Raw genomic sequence first — 19,158 nt, 5'->3', positions numbered from 1 at the left:
TAAATTCAGTGTCAGAGCACAAACCAAGTCATGAAGTCAAAGGAATTGTCTGTAGACCTCAAAGACAGGATTGTATCAAGGCACAGATCTGGGGAAGAGTACAGAAACATTTCTACAACATTGAAGGTTCCAATGAGAACAGTGACCGCCATCGTCCATAAGCTAAAACAGATCAAAATATATTGTCTGATGAAACAAAGATTTAACTATTTGGCTTGACTAGGAAGCATCATGTCTGGAAACGGGGTACTGCCCACCTGGCCTGTATCATCCCTACAGTGAAGAAGAATGGGAGAAAGTGCCCAAAATAGGTGTGCCAAACTTGTATGGATGTACTGTATAATACATTTATTTTGAAATTTGGTCTCAGGTTACTTTGCACAGAAAAAGTCAGGTCTCAATGTCAATTTTTTTTTAAGAAACCCTGATCTACAAAATGTAGCATAATAAGAATATTGAATATATACATATATAAATATTATGAGGTGCCTTACCAGCTCAATTTGGGGTGCAGGAAGAAACATGCTCCTAATGATTTGTAAAGCTATGATTTCGTCTGTGTTTGATTACGGATGTGTGGTTTATTATGCCCAATCAATGCTGGCAAAACTTGATATTGTTCAGGCAAAAGCTATGAGATTGTGTACTGGGGCTATGAAAACGACCCAGTACTGTTGGTGGAGGCAGGTAAAAATCCTTTAAGTCTACAGTGCAAAAAAACAGCTCTTAATTATGAAATTAAAATGATTTGGGAACTCACCTCTGTCTGGGAATTTAATCAGGTTGCAAACTCAATAGATTGCATTGTGTTATTGGAGACGTTAAATAACTTGCTTTTCATGGTGATGAAATTGTGTCCTGGCTGGTCCTGGTCTATGGCATGAGACCCATGTTGATCTGTCTATAAATTATTTGGGGTTTCTGGGAAATCAGGCCCCTTTCATGAATGTTTATCTCAGGAGTGAGTGGGGGAACTGCAGGGCTTGGCTTTCATGTTCTCCCCCTAATGCTTTGATGCAGTCAATGGCTCTCGGACAGTCTCTCTGTCCTTTCAGCTGAGCTGATGGCTAGACCACGCCCAGATATTGTGAATGAAATCTTGATAATGGTTTATTGGTTAGGGATGACTGGATTCAGTTTGAGGTTCTTGTGGGTTCCAGCTCATGCTGGTGTTGAAAGAAATGAGACTGCGAACAGCCTTGCTAAGGCCAGTTTAAAAAACAAAATGCAGGACATTACTAAAAGGCAATGGCTAATGTCACTGGACTCTCACATCAGGATGTTGCCAAACTGGCATGTCTTATGCTGGGCCACTGTGGGTTGACCAGTGGGTTGTCCCTCATTTGAAAGCATAATGATGGCTGCTGTGAGCATTGTGCTGTGAGCATTGTGTTCATCACACTCATACGCAGAGAAGAGTAAAGCTATGTTCAGAGGGCTTTCTGACTTACAAGTTAGTGCCTTTTCTTAAAAATAAAAAAAAACATATTAGGACATGGAGCTTCCCCAAAAGTGAAGGGTATTTTGGTGATGGGTTTCTTGAGAGAACGGAGTATACTATAAAATCTAGAAAGTGCAACTAATCATAAGTTTAAGTGTTTTATCACCTGTCAAGTGGAAAGCAGCCATCAATCCACTAGTCGTGCCTAGCCTGCTGTGGAAAGAAATGTCCACTACGTGTCGCTGTTCAACATATTTCACCTGATTGTGCCACAATGCGCGCAGAAGGAGCGTTGTTTGTCTTTTTTGCGCAGCTGTTCTGCGCATGTGGCACAGTGCTCTCTTTCTCTGTAAATTCGCTCTATAGTCCTTATTAAGCCAATATGCCCCCGAAAGGCAAAGGTGGTAAAGGAGGAAAAGGTCAGTGTATTTATTTGCGGGATTTCTGCCCCTACATGGGATATTTAGCGCCTCAAGCTATAATAGTTACAACTCCCTCCTAGTCTCTGTGAATGAAGCACATGCCAGTGTGTTAGCAGTGGTTATTAAATTATAGTAAGACTTTAAATCTTTATGTTTTATTCGTGAACTTTCAGGAGCAGCATCTGGAGGCGCAGAGGCTGATAAGAAAGATAAAACACCCAAAGGAGGCACAGCTGTCAAGGTAAGTCTCATGTCAACATCTCAACAATCACAATATGACACACAGGAAAAAGAGCGCCTGTCTGTCTGTGTCACTCATCATTTTATCAAACGCGTAAAAATAAACATTCGTGGATGTAACTTATGGAGGTTTGTGTGAGTAATGTGTGATTAAAGCAGTGTTCACGCTGGCACACTCACCACGTCAAAATAAACTAAAAAAATAAATAAATCACGACTAAACTTAAGCCCATGGAATGATTAATCGACTAAAAAGCTTAGGACCCACCGCCCGAAGTGGCACCCTCAAACCTGTAATAAATGCATCAAAATAAGTCACTGTATTTGTGGACCACCAGTCTATGGCCCTCTGTGATATCTATGCTTCAATATGTGGCCCAAGGTGAAAAAGGTTTAGACACCCCTGGACTATACTAAGAAATCGGACATTTATGTTTGTATGATTTATATTTCAGGTTCGTCACATTCTGTGTGAAAAACATGGCAAGTGCATGGAGGCAATGGAGAAGCTTAAAGCAGGAGTTCGTTTCAGCGAAGTAGCGACTCAGTACAGTGAAGACAAAGCCAGACAAGGAGTAAGAAAACACACACACACACACACACACACACAAATTTGGATTAATCAAGTAGAAGTAGAAGTAATGGTAGAAGTAATGTATTTTTAGAAAATCTGAAACAAATTTGTTACAGAGCTGAAGTATATTCAAAGTAATGTCAGGTGTAATGACATTAAAACAGAATCATATATAAGTCATATTTGAGACTATTATTATAATTGTCTGGTGTTGTTATCCATCATTTTGTGAGAAGGAAAAGCTACACTTATCAATTATTCATAATAGCAGAGATAATTGTAATATTTCCGTTTTTTAAAATGCAAACTTCCTGTGTTACTTTCTATTCAGGTTGTCAGAGTAGATTAAACACCTTCTCTTTCCAACAGGGCGACTTGGGCTGGATGACTCGTGGGTCAATGGTAGGACCTTTTCAGGACGCCGCGTTTGCTTTACCTATCAGCTCCATGGACAAACCTGTCTACACAGATCCACCTGTCAAAACTAAATTTGGTTATCACATTATTATGGTGGAAGGAAAAAAGTAGCTTTATGCATTCACTAAAATGTCACCTTTTGTACATTGCTTAATCAAATTAAATGTGTTCTGCAAGGATTTAGATATGAGTGAAATGTCATACTTATACCAAAAAAATAAAACATAGTCTTCTGTCTTACAAAACTGCATTACTGTACCATCTTTAAATGTGCTTCTGCTGTTTATTTTTGATTGTTTCTTAAACCATAAGCTGCTGGAAAAGCTCACTGATGACAAACATTTGTCATCAGCCTGCATGAACCTGTATGAATGTATTGCGATTTTAATCATGTTAAAGTTACTCATAGATGATATGTTGTGTCAATGAGGGATAAAATAAAAGAAGAAAAACTTTTATTTGTTCTTCAATGTGGAAGTTCCAGTGTTGCAACACAGTTCAAGAACTGTAGGAGAATAGAAACCTGTAATCAGGAATCCAGCTAAATAACTTAAAATATACTTAAATCTGACACACAACATTGTGCAAGTAGATTATGACTATATGGCTACAACACTATTATGTACATTAAGTGGCTTTGACTATGGGCATGCAGTATTTTGACAAAACAAATGGTGAGTAAAGTGTACCAGTGGTGATTCATGTTAACAATGATCAGCCTCCAACCAAAATATTTTTTTTATGGAAATTAATCAACCAATACCATGGTACTTATTGATACATGTTTTTTATGAAGTTGCTATTTAAAGTCGGTAAGTGAAGTGTCACTGCTTCGACGTCAGGCACACGGCCCAACCGCTAGAGGGCGGTGCAGCTGTGCGCAGCTGCAGGAAAGGTCCATTGACGTGTTACGTCAGCGTTACGCCCCGATGGTGATTGGCGAAGGTAAGATGGCGGCGCCAGAGGCGAAGGTAAGATGGCGGCGCCAGAGGAGCCAGAATTATCTCAGGCGCAGACAGAAAAACTCCTCCAGTTTCAGGTAAATGTGCCGATATGTGCATTAACACAAGTTTACGTTTGTGGCAGTGTCTTTATACACCTTAGACCACGTGAATAATCAGCAAGTGGAATCAGTACGTGCGTTTAAACGCATTTTGCTCTGTGAACTTCGGTGACGATCCCCAGCCCCCAAACGATACAGGCAACTTGAGTCAAGCCTGGCTAATGTTAGCATCGCTAGCTCTCACTGCTAACAAGTACAGACTTTCAGGGCCAAATGCGGATTCAAACGCTCTAACATCATTTGGATCGCTGTTTTATCTTTGTCCTTAATCGAGCTTTATCTAAAAACCTCACTGAAGGCGAGTTTTGATGATTCAGTGGAGTTTTTTCAACTTGGTTTGCGGTGGTCGAGCTGACGTTGCTGAGTTAACATTAGCAAAGCACTGGTCGAGCTGTCACTACTTTCTGACACCATGTAGTCAACGTTACGGCACTACAGAGTGTTCATGAATGTGTAAAGAAATACAAACGTTTAAGTGCGTAATCCTCATAGTGGTGCCTGTTGTGGCCGTGTGTGTGTTTTCTCACTAGCTTTAGCTTTACCCGTCATCCTGCTGCAGGACATCAGGGTTTTGCCCTTCTTCAGTAAAAAGTCCACTGTCAATTCTGGTGATTGTATGATTTAAATACTGGCCTGAACCTCTAAACTAAAATATTACCACAATATTTTGATATCCCTGTGTTTCAGAGGGATACAAATCTTGCACTGTTGCCATGATGGATAGCATGGGTTTAATTTTTTTCTTATAAGCAATATTTATTATTACTACATATGAATCACTTTTCACCATTCATAATATACAATATATTGTTTTGAATTGAAAATGTCTATTGCAACTGTTATATTTTGTCTGAAACCCATTAATTAACAATTATTTATATTTTTATATATATATATATATATATAATATATATATATATATATATATATATATATATATATATATATATATATATATATATATATAATTATAATTGGTTATTGCTACGTAGCCTGGTTTACATATCTCTGGTTGTCCTTGTAATGTGCACTACCTTTTGGTGCTCTGAACCAACTATTTTACAATTTATTTATTTTTGGATAAGATTAGGTTAGTAGGTGACGGATCTGTTTTTTAAAGTTAAAGCTGCTCACAGGTTACGGGCCTAGTCTGTAGCTAACGTCCTAGAGGTGGAAAGTCACCGCCGCAATTCCATTGGGATGGAAAGTGAACATCAAAATGGATACGCTTTATGACATACCGTGGAATATTAAAGCCAAAGGAGCGACATTTCCATGGAAACAAACAGGAGAAGGTTCCTCTTGGCCAATAAGAGTCCATTTTATAGCAATGCACTATTAAGTTTTCTTAACATATTTTTAGTGCGGAAGCAGTTTGTTTGCAGAAAAGTCACGTACTGTTCCTTTGAGGCTAGCCCTTTTATCTGAACCGAACCTTAACCTTTTGCCTAACATCTAACCATGAATTTAACCGTAACCGTAACCTGTTTCCTAATCTGTGTCTGGAGTTTATGTCCAAGCCCAAGACAAATCTCTCGGGGACAATAAAGTTTACCTTACCTTTATCTAAATTATAACCCTGTTCCTGTACATGAAACTGAAACCCACGACTAAAGGCCTCCTAAACGGTTTAATTAGTGTCTGTTTGAATATTATCGGACATGAAGGCTGATTTGAAGGCTCATTGTCTCTCTACCCCACAGGACTTGACTGGTTTGGAGTCTATGGACCAATGCCGCCGCACTTTAGAGCAACATAATTGGAACATCGAGGTAAATACAGTGGCCAAATCCAACCCAAAAATGTGGACACATCTGCGTTGTCTGTAATAATTCAATATCGCTCTCCTTTTGCCAGGCCGCAGTACAAGACAGACTTAACGAACAAGAAGGAGTGCCCAGTGTTTTTAACCCTCCACCTCCCAGACCATTACAGGTCAATACAGCAGACCATAGAATATATAGTTACATCGTATCGAGGCCACAACCCAGGGTAGGCTCACAATATACTCACAATATACACATCTACTGTTGTGCTTGTGACGCTGTGGCGTATCCGCAACACTTACCCTCCCATATGAAGACATAAACTACAACCTTCCTCAATATTGTCTCTTAAATTGCAAATGTGCTTGTTTTTCCAGGGGTTGCTAGGATGGAGTTACTATATGATAATGCTGCCATTCAGATTTACATACTACACACTTCTGGACATATTCAGGTACTGAACAAAAATGACACAACAATACATTTGAGTATCTTTTGGAGTGCCCGGTTATGATATTTAGAGGATATCCTGTTAATCCAGCAGGAATGTGTCTGTAAACGTATTAGTTTAAGTTTGATTACGAGACAAACGTGAAATGTCTGTTAAATTAATCATTAAAGTGCAGAAATATCACAACATTTTTAATCCGCTCTTTTTGTAGCATTTTAACTATAAACGCTATCTTATCTTATCTCTATATTCAAAAGTAGCATCTCTTAAAAACAACATTCTCTGTATCATCTCAATTCGGATACATTGCCCACCTTTACATACTGTGATTCAAACATTGAGTCATTTTGTTGCTGTGTCCCAGGTTTGCGCTGAGGTTCGTGAGGCCAGACCCCCGCGGCCGCGTGACGGACCCTGTTGGAGACGTTGTATCTTTTATTCACAGTTTTGAGGAGAAATACGGCCGGTCACATCCTGTGTTTTACCAGGGAACATACAGCCAGGTGAGGTGCCAGGGATGCTGGGAAACACGAGGCTTGTGTGAGAGAAATGGTTCGTTCAGAGTTTGAAGTATTTCTCTGTGGACCTCGCTTTTGATGAACATTTTAGCAAAGTGTAAACTGATTAGAACAATGCACTAAGTGATATTACTGTTCTGTTCTATCAATCTACCGGTCATAAACCTTTTAGTACACCTCACTATAGCTGTTTGAATTAAAGGGGCACTATGTAACTTTTCTGGTGGAAATCCTGCCTGCCACCTGCTTGTCTCCATGGAATGGAATTCATTCCATGGAATGCGAGGAGTCATTGCTCTCGCATGGTTTCTTCTTATTATTATTCTCCGGTCTGGAGAGACGGGAGATGGCGGAGGAGAGTGGATCGGTGGTCGAAGACGTTCTGGACGGCGTGGAGGAGCAGCCTTTTCTGGCTGCACGTGCCCGGAAACGTAAAAAGTCCCTTAGCTCGTCAGAGGGTTCTGGGAATGAGCAGCAGGATGAGGCTGAAGCTATTGATATCCGGAGTGAGAGCAGAGACTAAGGTGATCATAAAGCTTGCACAGGATAGTGCATCCTTTAAGGAGTGGAATTCAGTGGCATTGTCAAAGAGCCTAACTGTAGCTGTGGGAGTGATCAAGAGTGCGAGTGTCCTTAGAGATGGCTCGCTGCTGGTCGTGTGCAAGGACGCGGCTCAGCAACGGAAGGCGATTGGAACTAAACGTCTGGGTGGAAAGGACATTCTTGTGTCTGATGCTGAAAGAAACACGGTCAGAGGAGTTATCGTAGGCGTCCCTACGGCGACGTCTGTGGATGAAGTTAAGGAGAATTTGACTGGAGCTACGGTGGTGGACGCTAGGCGGTTGAAGGTGACCCGGTCTGGGGTAAGATGTGACAGCTTGTCGGTAATGGTAACACTTGAAGGGAGGTGCCTGCCTAGTAAGGTGTTCATTGGGTTCATGTGCCATGACGTTAGGCCATATGTTCCACCGCCCCTGCGTTGCTTTAAGTGCCAGCGCTTTGGGCATATTGCAGCGGTCTGTAGAGGGAGGCAAAGATGTGGTAAATGTGCAGGAGATCACGAGTATGGGAAGTGTGACGTGGGAGCAAAACTGAAGTGCTGTAACTGTGGGGAAGAACATAGCTCTGCTTACGGGGGATGCAGGTTTAGCAAAAGAGCTGCTGAGGTGCATAAAATAAAGGTCTCTCAAGGTATATCCTATGCAGATGCAGTAAGAAAGTTTCAAGTAACGAGTTTAGAGTAAATACAGAGAGAGGAGCCAGCGCTGCTCCCAGCCAGGGCGAAATGAGAAAGGCCAGCGTGGCTCCCAAGAAGTGTGACGGTTTCAAGAGTGGAGGTCCCAAGTGTGCAGGTTCCAGAATTAATGAGAATACCCTGGTTGTGGATAGAGAGGATTTTGTACTCTTTATGGTGGATGTTGTAAACTGTGCTGCTCAGACTCAAAGCAGAACTGAAAGGATCAGGATCATTGCTAAAGCTGCAGGGAGATTCCTTGGAACAAAGGAGCTTGATTGGGCAGATATAGAAAACAGGCTAAAGGCGCTAAATGGGAGTCGGAGTGATGGGGGTCTGCTTTTGGGGAGTCAGAGTGATCAGAGTGACGAGATGGGGGTGGGGGTGGTCTCCTGTCCTCGCCCAGTCTCGTAGACACACGGCTACCAAGCAGCGACATCAGTGGAAATATTAAAGCCTATAGAATGAAGCCTAAAGAATAAAGCTGTACGGTGGAAGCATCGAACGTCAAAGAAGGAGAGGAAGATGAAGAAGAGTCTCCCTGGAATAAAGCCAGTTGTTGTTGTTGTTGTTTTATGGCGGTTGACATCCGAGTGTTGCATTACCGCCAGACTTTATTCCTTAGACTTTGTCGTAGTCCTAAAAGTTCTTCTTCCAGTGCCTTGACTTCCAGTGCTTTGTCCTCAGACTCTGTCGTAGTCTGTAAAAGTACTCCTTCCATTGCTTTGGTGTTACAAAGCCCATGAGGTCATGATATGTCTTTGTGACTAGAATAGTTGTTGTTGTTTCAGAGACCAACCGGCTTTATTCCAGGGAGACCCTTCTTCATCTTCCTCTCCTTCTTTGACGTTCGGTGCTTCCACCATACAGCTTTATTCTTTAGGCTTCATTCTATAGGCCCCAATATTTCCACTGATGTCGCTGCTTGGTAGCCGTGTGTCTACGAGACTGGGCGAGGACAGGAGACCACCCCCCCCCCCATCTCGTCACTCTGATCACTCTGACTCCCCAAAAGCAGACCCTGTTGGTCTCTGAAACAACAACAACTATTCTAGTCACAAAGACATATCATGACCTCATGGGCTTTGTAACACCAAAGCAATGGAAGGAGTACTTTTACGGACTACGAAAAGTCTGAGGAATAAAGTCTGGCGGTAATGCAACAACAACGACGACGACGACGACGACGACGACGACGACGACGACGACGACGACGACGACGACGACGACGACGACGACGACGACGACGACGACGACGACGACGACGACGACGACGACGACGACGACGACGACGACGACGACGACGACGACGACGACGACGACGACGACGACGACGACGACGACGACGACGACGACGACGACGACGACGACGACGACGACGACGACGACGACGACGACGACGACGACGACGACGACGACGACGACGACGACGACGACGACGACGACGACGACGACGACGACGACGACGACGACGACGACGACGACGACGACGACGACGACGACGACGACGACGACGACGACGACGACGACGACGACGACGACGACGACGACGACGACGACGACGACGACGACGACGACGACGACGACGACGACGACGACGACGACGACGACGACGACGACGACGACGACGACGACGACGACGACGACGACGACGACGACGACGACGACGACGACGACGACGACGACGACGACGACGACGACGACGACGACGACGACGACGACGACGACGACGACGACGACGACGACGACGACGACGACGACGACGACGACGACGACGACGACGACGACGACGACGACGACGACGACGACGACGACGACGACGACGACGACGACGACGACGACGACGACGACGACGACGACGACGACGACGACGACGACGACGACGACGACGACGACGACGACGACGACGACGACGACGACGACGACGACGACGACGACGACGACGACGACGACGACGACGACGACGACGACGACGACGACGACGACGACGACGACGACGACGACGACGACGACGACGACGACGACGACGACGACGACGACGACGACGACGACGACGACGACGACGACGACGACGACGACGACGACGACGACGACGACGACGACGACGACGACGACGACGACGACGACGACGACGACGACGACGACGACGACGACGACGACGACGACGACGACGACGACGACGACGACGACGACGACGACGACGGCATTTTTGACATTAGCCGCGGGTCTGTTGCTAGGTGACGGAGGTACAGGGAGGAGGAGAATAAACTATAAAGTCTTTAGGCTTTATTCTTTGACTTTATTCGCTCTGTGATAAACAGGAAGTCATGTTGAATCAAAGTGGCGCCGCCACGTTTGACTTTTTTTTCAAAATCGTACTTGTCCTAGGTTTTTTGTCCGATCGAGCTAAAACAACACTTTTTGCATCTAAAGACATTGAAATTAAATAAATATTCGTAACACGCCTTTAAAAAAGTCACGCCTAATGGAATTGATCTACGGAACTCATATTTCTATCACTAATGCGTTTTTATGGTCTGATTGGAAATAATTAATATCCATGTAACAAATTATTACTCTTTAGCGCCCCCTACCCATTGTGTGAAAAAGTCAACATTGTCTGATTTGTTTGAAACTCATGGATTATATTCGCCTCAAGACGGCATGAGAAAAGTGCAGTGCAGATATTGTGTATTTTTCACTATTGGCCAGCAGGGGCGCAATTAATGCCTTTACTTCCTCTTTTATTTTGATGGGACATTTCTTCTCGTGCCGCGGTCTTAGCATTAGCATTATCGGCGGGTCGCTGTTGCTTTTTCCCTGCTCAGGTCTGCGTTCAGCACGATCTTGCAATTTGTCAGGACAAACAACTAATTGAATCGCAAACTACGCAATCATCAAATCAAATCAAATCAATTTATTTTTGTAAGGCCCAAAATCACAACAACAGTTGCCTCTGAGGGCCACAAGGAGAAATGAATCAACAATGTCTGTGGTGGCGATGAAGTCAGACAATGTCTGTGGTGGCGAGGGACGATGTCCCAGGGTCCTCTGTCCTTAGACTCTCCTTCTCGGCCAGGAAAAACTACAAAAAAAAACTCTTTGGGAAAAAAGCGTAGAAACCTGGAGGAGTTCCAGTGAAGGAGAGATCCGACTCTCACAGACGGACAGACGGACACGAGGGAGACTGGAGCTGGACCCACTCTTCAGGCAGATGAGGGACCGTCGGAGGCGAACTGGACCCACTCTTCAGGCAGAAGAGGGACCGTCTGAGGCGAGCTGGACCCACTCTTCAGGCAGATTCAGGCAATCATCAACGGTGAATTACTGAGCGTTGTTTGGTATGCTGCAAAACGCAGCAGAAAACATGGACGCGCAGGTGGCGAGAGCCATCATCCCCGCTAGCGCAGCTTTAATTAAGATTGTTTTTAATTAAAAACAAAAAGAAAACCATGCATTCTTACTTTGAGCCGGGTCGCCTCTCCACAGAGCTGACCTGTAACTTGACCTGGTGTCACCGGCTTGTCTCAAAGGAGATGAAAAATATTCGAGGGCAAAGCAATAACCGCTCATCTTTGTTTATAAGATTCTTTATGTTGAACATCAGATCAAGTATTTATCAAATGAGATCTCAGGACGTCTTTCCATCCCAGTCGCCCAGAGTCAGGAAAAAAGGGCATTATCTTATTATTATCTTTTTTTTTAGAACTAATGCATTCAGCAACGTTGTTTCCTGTCTGAAGCGCAAAACGCAGACTATTTCAATGAGATAATCTCATGAATTCAAAGCACTTGTTAAATGTTACTCACAATGCCAGTGCTCTTGCTTTGCATAATGTTATTCCATATTGTGTGGGTTTTTATACATTTGTTTTATATATGACATTTTGGCAAGATATTTTGTTACTGTTTTTTTTTTTTTCATTTGGAAATTAGCACTTGAGCCAAAGTCTGGAACAGTTCCTGTTAATATTAATGTTAATTGTGCACTGGCCCTGTCTCAATAAATTAATACAAATATTTAACATGATACTCATAGTGCACATTTAAAGATTTCTCTATTTATGATGTCACATAATGAACAGTAACATTTTATGTTGCTGTTAAGTGGTTACAAACCTGCAGTTCTGTTACTGTTGGAAACTGTTGTTGCTCCAGTCCACGCCCCATGTCCTTGAAACCCTCTGGTTTTTGGTTCTTTTCTCTTTCTTTTTTTCTGGTTTTGTCTCACTCGCCTGATAAAGTTCAACTGAAAACACAGGGTTTAAGATACAAACAGACCTAAAGAGTGTGGTGCTTGTTGGAAATGCAAATTCCCTCTTTGTGAAACATGTACCGTAAATAAATGAGCTAATCAGTGCAAGTGTAATATTAAACTCACTCTTTGAACACCATTCACAATGTTTTTGTGCTTTGTTGGTTTCAGGCATTAAATGATGCCAAACGGGAGCTTCGGTACCTCTTAGTCTACCTTCACGGAGACGACCATCAAGACACGGACGAGTTTTGCCGGTACTTTCTCTTTTGTAGTTTTTATATTTCATGTGTTTGCGTTATTATGCACTGATATGTGATGATTTTGGTATTTTACTCTGCAGCTCCACGTTATGTACAGAAGAGGTCATAACCTTCATTAACACACAGATGCTCTTCTGGTCATGTTCGACCAGCAGACCCGAGGGCTACAGAGGTAATTTCACTAATACACCTGCCGAATCTCAAATGTGTTCAAAGACGATGAAAAAGTAAATGTGTGTTTTTAATTGAGACCTTGTACTATGAGTCAAATGCACGCGTTTGGTTCCAGCGTCTCAGGCCCTGCGGGAGAACATGTACCCGTTCCTGGCCATGATTGTGCTGAAGGACGGGAAGATGACGATGGTGGGCCGCCTGGAGGGTCTGATCCAGCCCGAGGACCTCATCAACCAGCTCACCTTCATCATGGAGGCCAACCAAACATATCTCATGTCGGAGCGCATGGACAGGTACAGCTCAGAGCCCTTCATCTTATTGAAGAGAAGATGATTTTATAGTGTTATTGTTCGGATCCATCACTGCGTCGAGCTCTTTAAATGTAAGATGATTCATTACAAATATATTGCTGTGGAAAGCGATAACAAGATGCTAATCTGTTCTAAAACTAGTGACGGGAACTAGTATTGATATTGAAAGAATTGCAGATTTAAGATAAGATAAGATATTCCTTTATTGTCCCACATGGGGAAATTTCATTGGTGCAACGCAGGTAGATACAGAAGAACAGATCACTTATAGGAAGTCTAAAAAACACTTTCAGTAGAAGATCTCCTATAAATAAATAAAAACTCCCATAGACAAATAAATAAATACCATTGCGTGTGATCCCGACAGTAATTGCACATGAATATGTGTCACGACAGCACATAGACTGCACATGAATTTCACAGTAATTGCACATGAATTGCACATGAATTCCAACAGCAATTGCACATATGACAGAATTGCACATCAGTATTAGGTTAGGTCAGTATTGCGAGTGTTCAGTACTAACAGTTTTTGTTATAAAGTCTGACAGCAGCAGGAAGGAAAGACCTATGGAACCTTTCCTTCACACATCGAGGGTGGATCAGTCTCTCACTGAAGCTGCTCTCCAGAGTGGACAGAGTGTCCTGCAGGGGGTGACACTCATGGTCCAGCATAGACAGGACCCTCCTGTCCCCCACCTCCTGCACCGAGTCCAGAGCACAGCCCAGGACGGAGCTGGACTTCTTGATGACTCTGTCCAGCCTCTTCCTCTCTGTGATGCTGCTGCTCCAGCAGGCCACACCATACAGGAGGGCCGATGCCACCACAGAGTCGTAGAAGGTCTTCAGGAGTGGCCCTGTCTCTCCAAAAGACCCGAGTCTCCTCAGGAGGTAGAGCCGACTCTGGCTCTTCCTGTACAGTGCGTCTGTGTTATGAGTCCAGTCCAGTTTGTATACGGTACTTGTATGAGTCCACTCTCTCAATGTCCCGTCCCTGGATGTTCACTGGTGAGGGGGCAGTGGGGTGGCGTCTGCGGAAATCCACCACCATCTCCTTGGTCTTCCCCGCGTTGATGAGGAGGTGGTTCCGCTGACACCAGTCCACAAAGTCCTGCGCCAGTCCTCTGTACTCCTCGTCATCGTCGTCCGTGATGAGTCCGATGATGGCAGAGTCGTCAGAGAACTTCAGACATGACACGGACAGCTGTGTCCTGCAGAAGTCTGCAGTGTAAAGGGTGAAGAGAAAGGGCGCGAGGACAGTGCCCTGGGGCGCCCCCACACTGCAGGTCCGAGTGTCAGACACACAGTTCCGGGCTCTCACAAACTGGGGTCGGTCTGTGAGGTAGTCCAGGATCCACTCTGCCAGGTCATACTCCACACCAGCCGTCTCCAGCTTGTCCCTCAGGAGCAGCGGCAGGATTGTGTTGAAGGCGCTGGAAAGATCGAAGAACAGAATCCTCACAGAGCTGCCAGGCTTTTCCAGGTGAGAGAGAGAGCGGTGCAGCAGGGAGATGACGGCGTCCTCCACTCCGATGCCAGACCGATATGCAAACTGCAGCGGGTCCATGGCTGAGCTCACGGTGGAGCGGAGGTGGTCCAGGACTAGCCGCTCCAGTGTCTTCATCAGGTGGGACGTGAGAGCCACTGGCCTGAAGCTGTTGAGGTCTTTGGGGCGCGGTGTCTTAGGCACAGGTACCAGACAGGAGGTCTTCCAGACCTGTGGTACCACCCTCAGCTTCAGGCTCATGTTGAAGACATGCTCCATAACTCCACACAGTTCATCTGCGCAGGACTTAAGGAGCCTGGGGCTGATGCCATCAGGTCCTGCTGCCTTCCTCACTTTAATCCTCTTCAGCTCACTCCTCACCTGTGCTGCTGTGACAGTCAGTGGTTGGCAGGGGGACCGTGTGCTGGGGGGATGGGTGAGTCCAGGCGAAGTGGGGAGCTGATGGTCCAGGGCAGATAAGCGAAGAGGAACATGCAGGGCATTGTCCAGCTGTGGAAGAGGGAGCATGCAGCTGTGCAGGGGGAGGGGCGGGTGACCGATCAAACCTCAAGAAGTGAGCATTTAAATCATTCACCCACTGTAGATCCCCCTCTGTCTGGGCAGGGGGGATTTTGAAGCCCGAGATGGTTTTCAGGCTCCTCCACACTCCCTGAATGTTCTTTCGCTGGAGCTGCTCCTCCATCCTCCTCTTGTAGCCGGCCTCAGCCTGCCTGATCTTCCTCCTCAGCTCCTTCTGCACAGTCCTCGGCTCCTCCTTGTTCCCTGACCTGAAGGCTCTCTTCTCCTCCTTCAGCAGAGCCTTCAGTTCACGGTTAATCCATGGCTTGTTGTTTGGAAAACACTGCACCGTCCGGGAGGGAACAATGTTCTCAAAACAGAAGTTGATGTAGTCCGTAAGATAAGATAAGATTTAGCTAAAGCTTTTAATAATTCTTCTGGTATTCAAAACTGTATAGAGTATTTTTCTTCCTATCCATTTCAAATCAATGTGACCTCAAGTCTGTTGCAGCTCAAGTCCTGGTTTATTTCTGTTTAAAGTCAGTTTTGCCCCTGCTTTCGCCCCTACTTTCCCCCCTGCTGATTTTAAGACAAAGGTTTAGTCCTGATTCACTCTTCATCCAGAGCTGGGTTAGTTCTTATTGGGATTAATTCTTCTTTCGTCCTTTTCTCCCTTTTGTAGTACATGCTTTTCAAATCCTATTTCTTATATTCAGGCTGAAATAACTGTCATTGAAGTTCATAAGCCTAACAAATATGCACTTCACAGTAATACTAATGGTTGTAGTTGCAACATATAAAAACAAGTTTAAACCTCATTTAGTCCTTTATCCACTGCTGGTTTTGGTCTTGATTTTGTTGTTGGCGTAGTTCCACATTCGTGCTACAAAGGGACAGCTGTCCTTATTAAATTAATTGTCCCTTTCTTTTTCTCTCTCTCTTCAAAAAAACAGAGAGCAGAGGAATCAGACCCAGGAGATCCGTAAGCGGCAGGACGAGGAGTTTGAGGCGTCACTCCGGGCCGATCAGGAGAAGGAGAGAAAGAAGAAAGAGGAGCAGGAGCAGAAGAGGCAGGAGGAGGAGAAAGTGCGACAGTGCGTCCTCATGGAGGAGCGGAGGCGACGGGTCAGCGGTGCACTGTTGGAAGTACACACCGGGACGCCGTTCTTGGTGAATAACGGTGTTCTCTTTCCACAGAAACTTGAAGAGGACAAGGAGAGGAAGTCTGAGTGTCTTCCTCCGGAGCCACAGGCAGACGATCCAGAAAGTGTCAAAATAGTTTTTAAGCTGCCCAACAACGCGCGAGTGGAGCGGCGATTCCTCTTTGGGCAGTCGCTGACGGTAAAGTACAGCAGGTTTTACGGCCCATACATGTGCGACTGTATTTTTAACATGTATCTTTTTTTTTTTTAAAACAGGTAATACACGACTTCCTCTTCTCTTTGAAAGAAACTCCAGAGAAGTTTCAGATAGTTACAAACTTCCCTCGCCGAGTCCTGCCCTGCCTCCCGAGCGAGGAGCAGCCCAATCCCCCCACGCTGAAGGAGGCGGGATTAAGCCGCTGCGAAGTCCTCTTTGTTCAGGACCTCACGGACGATTAATGCATACCTCCAGCGAACACATTTCTCTCCAACATCACCCCATTTTTCCTTTTTGTTAATGGCCATATGCACAAGGATGATAGACATTGATAGAAACATACTTTGTTTTCAGTCCTTGTTTGGTTGTTTACAGGGTTCCCAGTAGCCTGGAAAGTCTTGAATTTTATCAAATAAATCTTGGAAGTCCTCCTTTTGAACTCATTTGTATTTGCAGGGACAGAGACTGTTCAGAGGTTTGTGTTAGTTGCGTAGCTTCATAAAAACTGCATAACCAAATTTCCATGAGCGCTGGCAGCTGAGAGCCGGCTGTATGATGCTGTCTGGTACCAAACTAACAAGACTTGTGATGGTTTTTGCCTTGTTGGTTACTGAGACTTCCCCATCCATTGCTTCAGCCTTAAGTTCACACAATTCCTCCGCTGAGAGAACAGGCAGAGAGCTCCTGAGTGTTACCGACATGTGAGGGGCAGCTGTAAGACTTCAAGGAGCAGGACAGTGCTGTTGGACACATGACCAATGGGAACCCTGTTTCAAATGAGCCATGACATGTATATAAGTAAGGTATTTATGGACCCCTGATCTACCATATTCAACTGTTTTTTTTTACTGATTTGTCATGAGGAAATGACCAAATACAGGTTGGTTACTATAACGCAGACTGCCTCAAATGACGTATAATTGGAAATGCAACACGCCACAGTTCTGACGTGGTTGTTTGATCAAGCCGAGCACAAGTCTGCGCATAGTGTGCCTGTGTTTACTCATAGATGCCTGTTTGCCTGTACCATCTGAAAAGGCTCCTGTAAAGATGTAATTTTCCCAACTATAAATTAAAACCTTTTAAAATGCGGGTTGTCAAAATTGCACATTGCTTATTGTTTGATTATTTTAATGACCTCAGGCTGCATACATCAAAACCACGCCACAAGTGTTTAATCAAGCCATTGGGCATGACAAAAACTGTAAAAGGTTAATCGATTTGCACCTATGATCAAAAAGAGGCCTTTAAAAATGTGAGAATAGATTCTTAGCTTTACATTTAGCTTTTTCAGAAATGTTGAGTAAAACATCAGTGTACTTGGTATACATTTATTAGTGAACAACCCTCTCAAATCAGCCACAATAAAAAAAAATATGATTGCACTACTTGATAAAGCATAACTAGCAACTTTCATTTAAAAAAAGTACAAATCTTAAAAATTTCAAACAGTATACAGATGTATATATTACACGAACTAGTTATGTTAAATGCTACAAACAATATGCTTCCAATGGAATGAAAAATTAAAACAATAAAGAACCATTTCCTATATAGAATATATATTAGTCGTTTTCTCCCTCGCCCAATACAAACATGGAAAAAATGAGGTAACTGTAAATGTGCAAGTACCAAAGCAAAACATCTGCCTACACACAACACATGCCCTGGCTCTGTTGGCGGTGGGAAGTCTGGTGGTCAGGCGAGGCCCCCTAGAGGCCAGGGAGAGTAAGAACAGTAAACCACTATCCCACCACAGCAAAACTCATTGGTAAACAATAAATGGCATCTACGGAGCAATCAATCACAAATCCTAAATAAATTTTAGCTGCTTATTGGAACACGTTTTTGCACCATACAAGCTGTGAGAGTATTCAGAAACCCTTAACAGAAAGACTACAAGACTCTATTCTCAGTTGTCACTTAGGTTTGAATGGGCTATGCTTTCTTTTAACCTGGTTATTGGATATTGTCAATTAAATAGATACTCTAAACATAACAGTGCCAACATTAACATGAATTAAGGTTATCTATATGTGAACAATACATTTTAAATATTGATACACTGAGCAAGAGCCTGGTAGAGGCAGTAACAGTACTACACTGAAGAAAGTATGACAACACTGAGGTTCATTTTTTAATCCTTAAACTCTACTGATCTGCACTGACAGTGTTTCGGATATTAGTATAACATGCTTCAAGAATACATGGGATCCATGACAAACTATTGCATTCACGCAACGTGAGATTTCATACCTAAAAGCAGAACACCTAGCACCTTGTCACTATGGCTTTTGATAAACTACAGTAGTTTCAGAGCGTGTTTTCAGTCATCAGGGCATTAACAGGAACTCAATGTAAGAAGAACTTGACTTAAGACCAGCTTTTTTCCCTTATAAAATGAAGTTAGCGCAATAAAATCTTGTAGTCATTCAGTTCTGTTAAAAATGTGTGCAGTACAATGCATGGCAGTTATCAGCTGAGCGTTAAGATCCAAACACCAGAACCCAAGCCAACTAGAGCTAAAATCAGTTGGATCTGGTTGACACGCATGCATATTGTGCACCATTAAATAGGTCCCCACCAGAGTTTGAGAAGTCCTCCACCAGAACACACTTGTAATCTTTTTTTTAAATCATGCAAACACCTCGGAGTAGATCTGGGA

At 44.0% G+C, this 19,158-nt stretch overlaps 2 protein-coding genes across 3 annotated transcripts; both read left to right on the top strand.

Annotated features, from left to right (window-relative positions):
• Positions 1-1,757: 1,757 nt before the first annotated feature.
• On the top strand, positions 1,758-3,339 carry pin4 (protein (peptidylprolyl cis/trans isomerase) NIMA-interacting, 4 (parvulin)). Its single transcript, XM_072433716.1, has 4 exons — positions 1,758-1,860; positions 2,037-2,104; positions 2,559-2,678; positions 3,047-3,339. Exons 1-4 carry the CDS (start codon positions 1,824-1,826, stop codon positions 3,203-3,205), a joined length of 384 nt encoding a protein of 127 aa, XP_072289817.1. The 5' UTR covers positions 1,758-1,823; the 3' UTR covers positions 3,206-3,339.
• A 726-nt stretch (positions 3,340-4,065) lies between these two features.
• On the top strand, positions 4,066-17,585 carry faf2 (Fas associated factor family member 2). Of its 2 annotated transcripts, none has more exons than XM_072439744.1 (11): positions 4,066-4,133; positions 5,861-5,929; positions 6,015-6,092; positions 6,301-6,377; positions 6,739-6,877; positions 12,553-12,638; positions 12,725-12,816; positions 12,934-13,111; positions 16,088-16,259; positions 16,332-16,475; positions 16,553-17,585. In XM_072439744.1, exons 1-11 carry the CDS (start codon positions 4,071-4,073, stop codon positions 16,733-16,735), a joined length of 1,281 nt encoding a protein of 426 aa, XP_072295845.1. In that variant the 5' UTR covers positions 4,066-4,070; the 3' UTR covers positions 16,736-17,585. The 2 variants fall into 2 exon arrangements, with proteins under 2 accessions (XP_072295845.1, XP_072295844.1); XM_072439743.1 differs by having other exon boundaries at positions 6,015-6,149.
• The last annotated feature ends 1,573 nt before the right edge of the window (positions 17,586-19,158 follow it).

The sequence above is a fragment of the Eucyclogobius newberryi genome, unplaced genomic scaffold, assembly GCF_026437365.1.
Source record: "Eucyclogobius newberryi isolate DKJ021-1_F unplaced genomic scaffold, fEucNew1.0.hap1 SCAF_11, whole genome shotgun sequence".
Classification (NCBI taxonomy): domain Eukaryota; kingdom Metazoa; phylum Chordata; class Actinopteri; order Gobiiformes; family Gobiidae; genus Eucyclogobius; species Eucyclogobius newberryi.
Note: the sequence above shows the minus strand (reverse complement) of the source record. Positions and strands in the feature narration are given on the sequence as shown.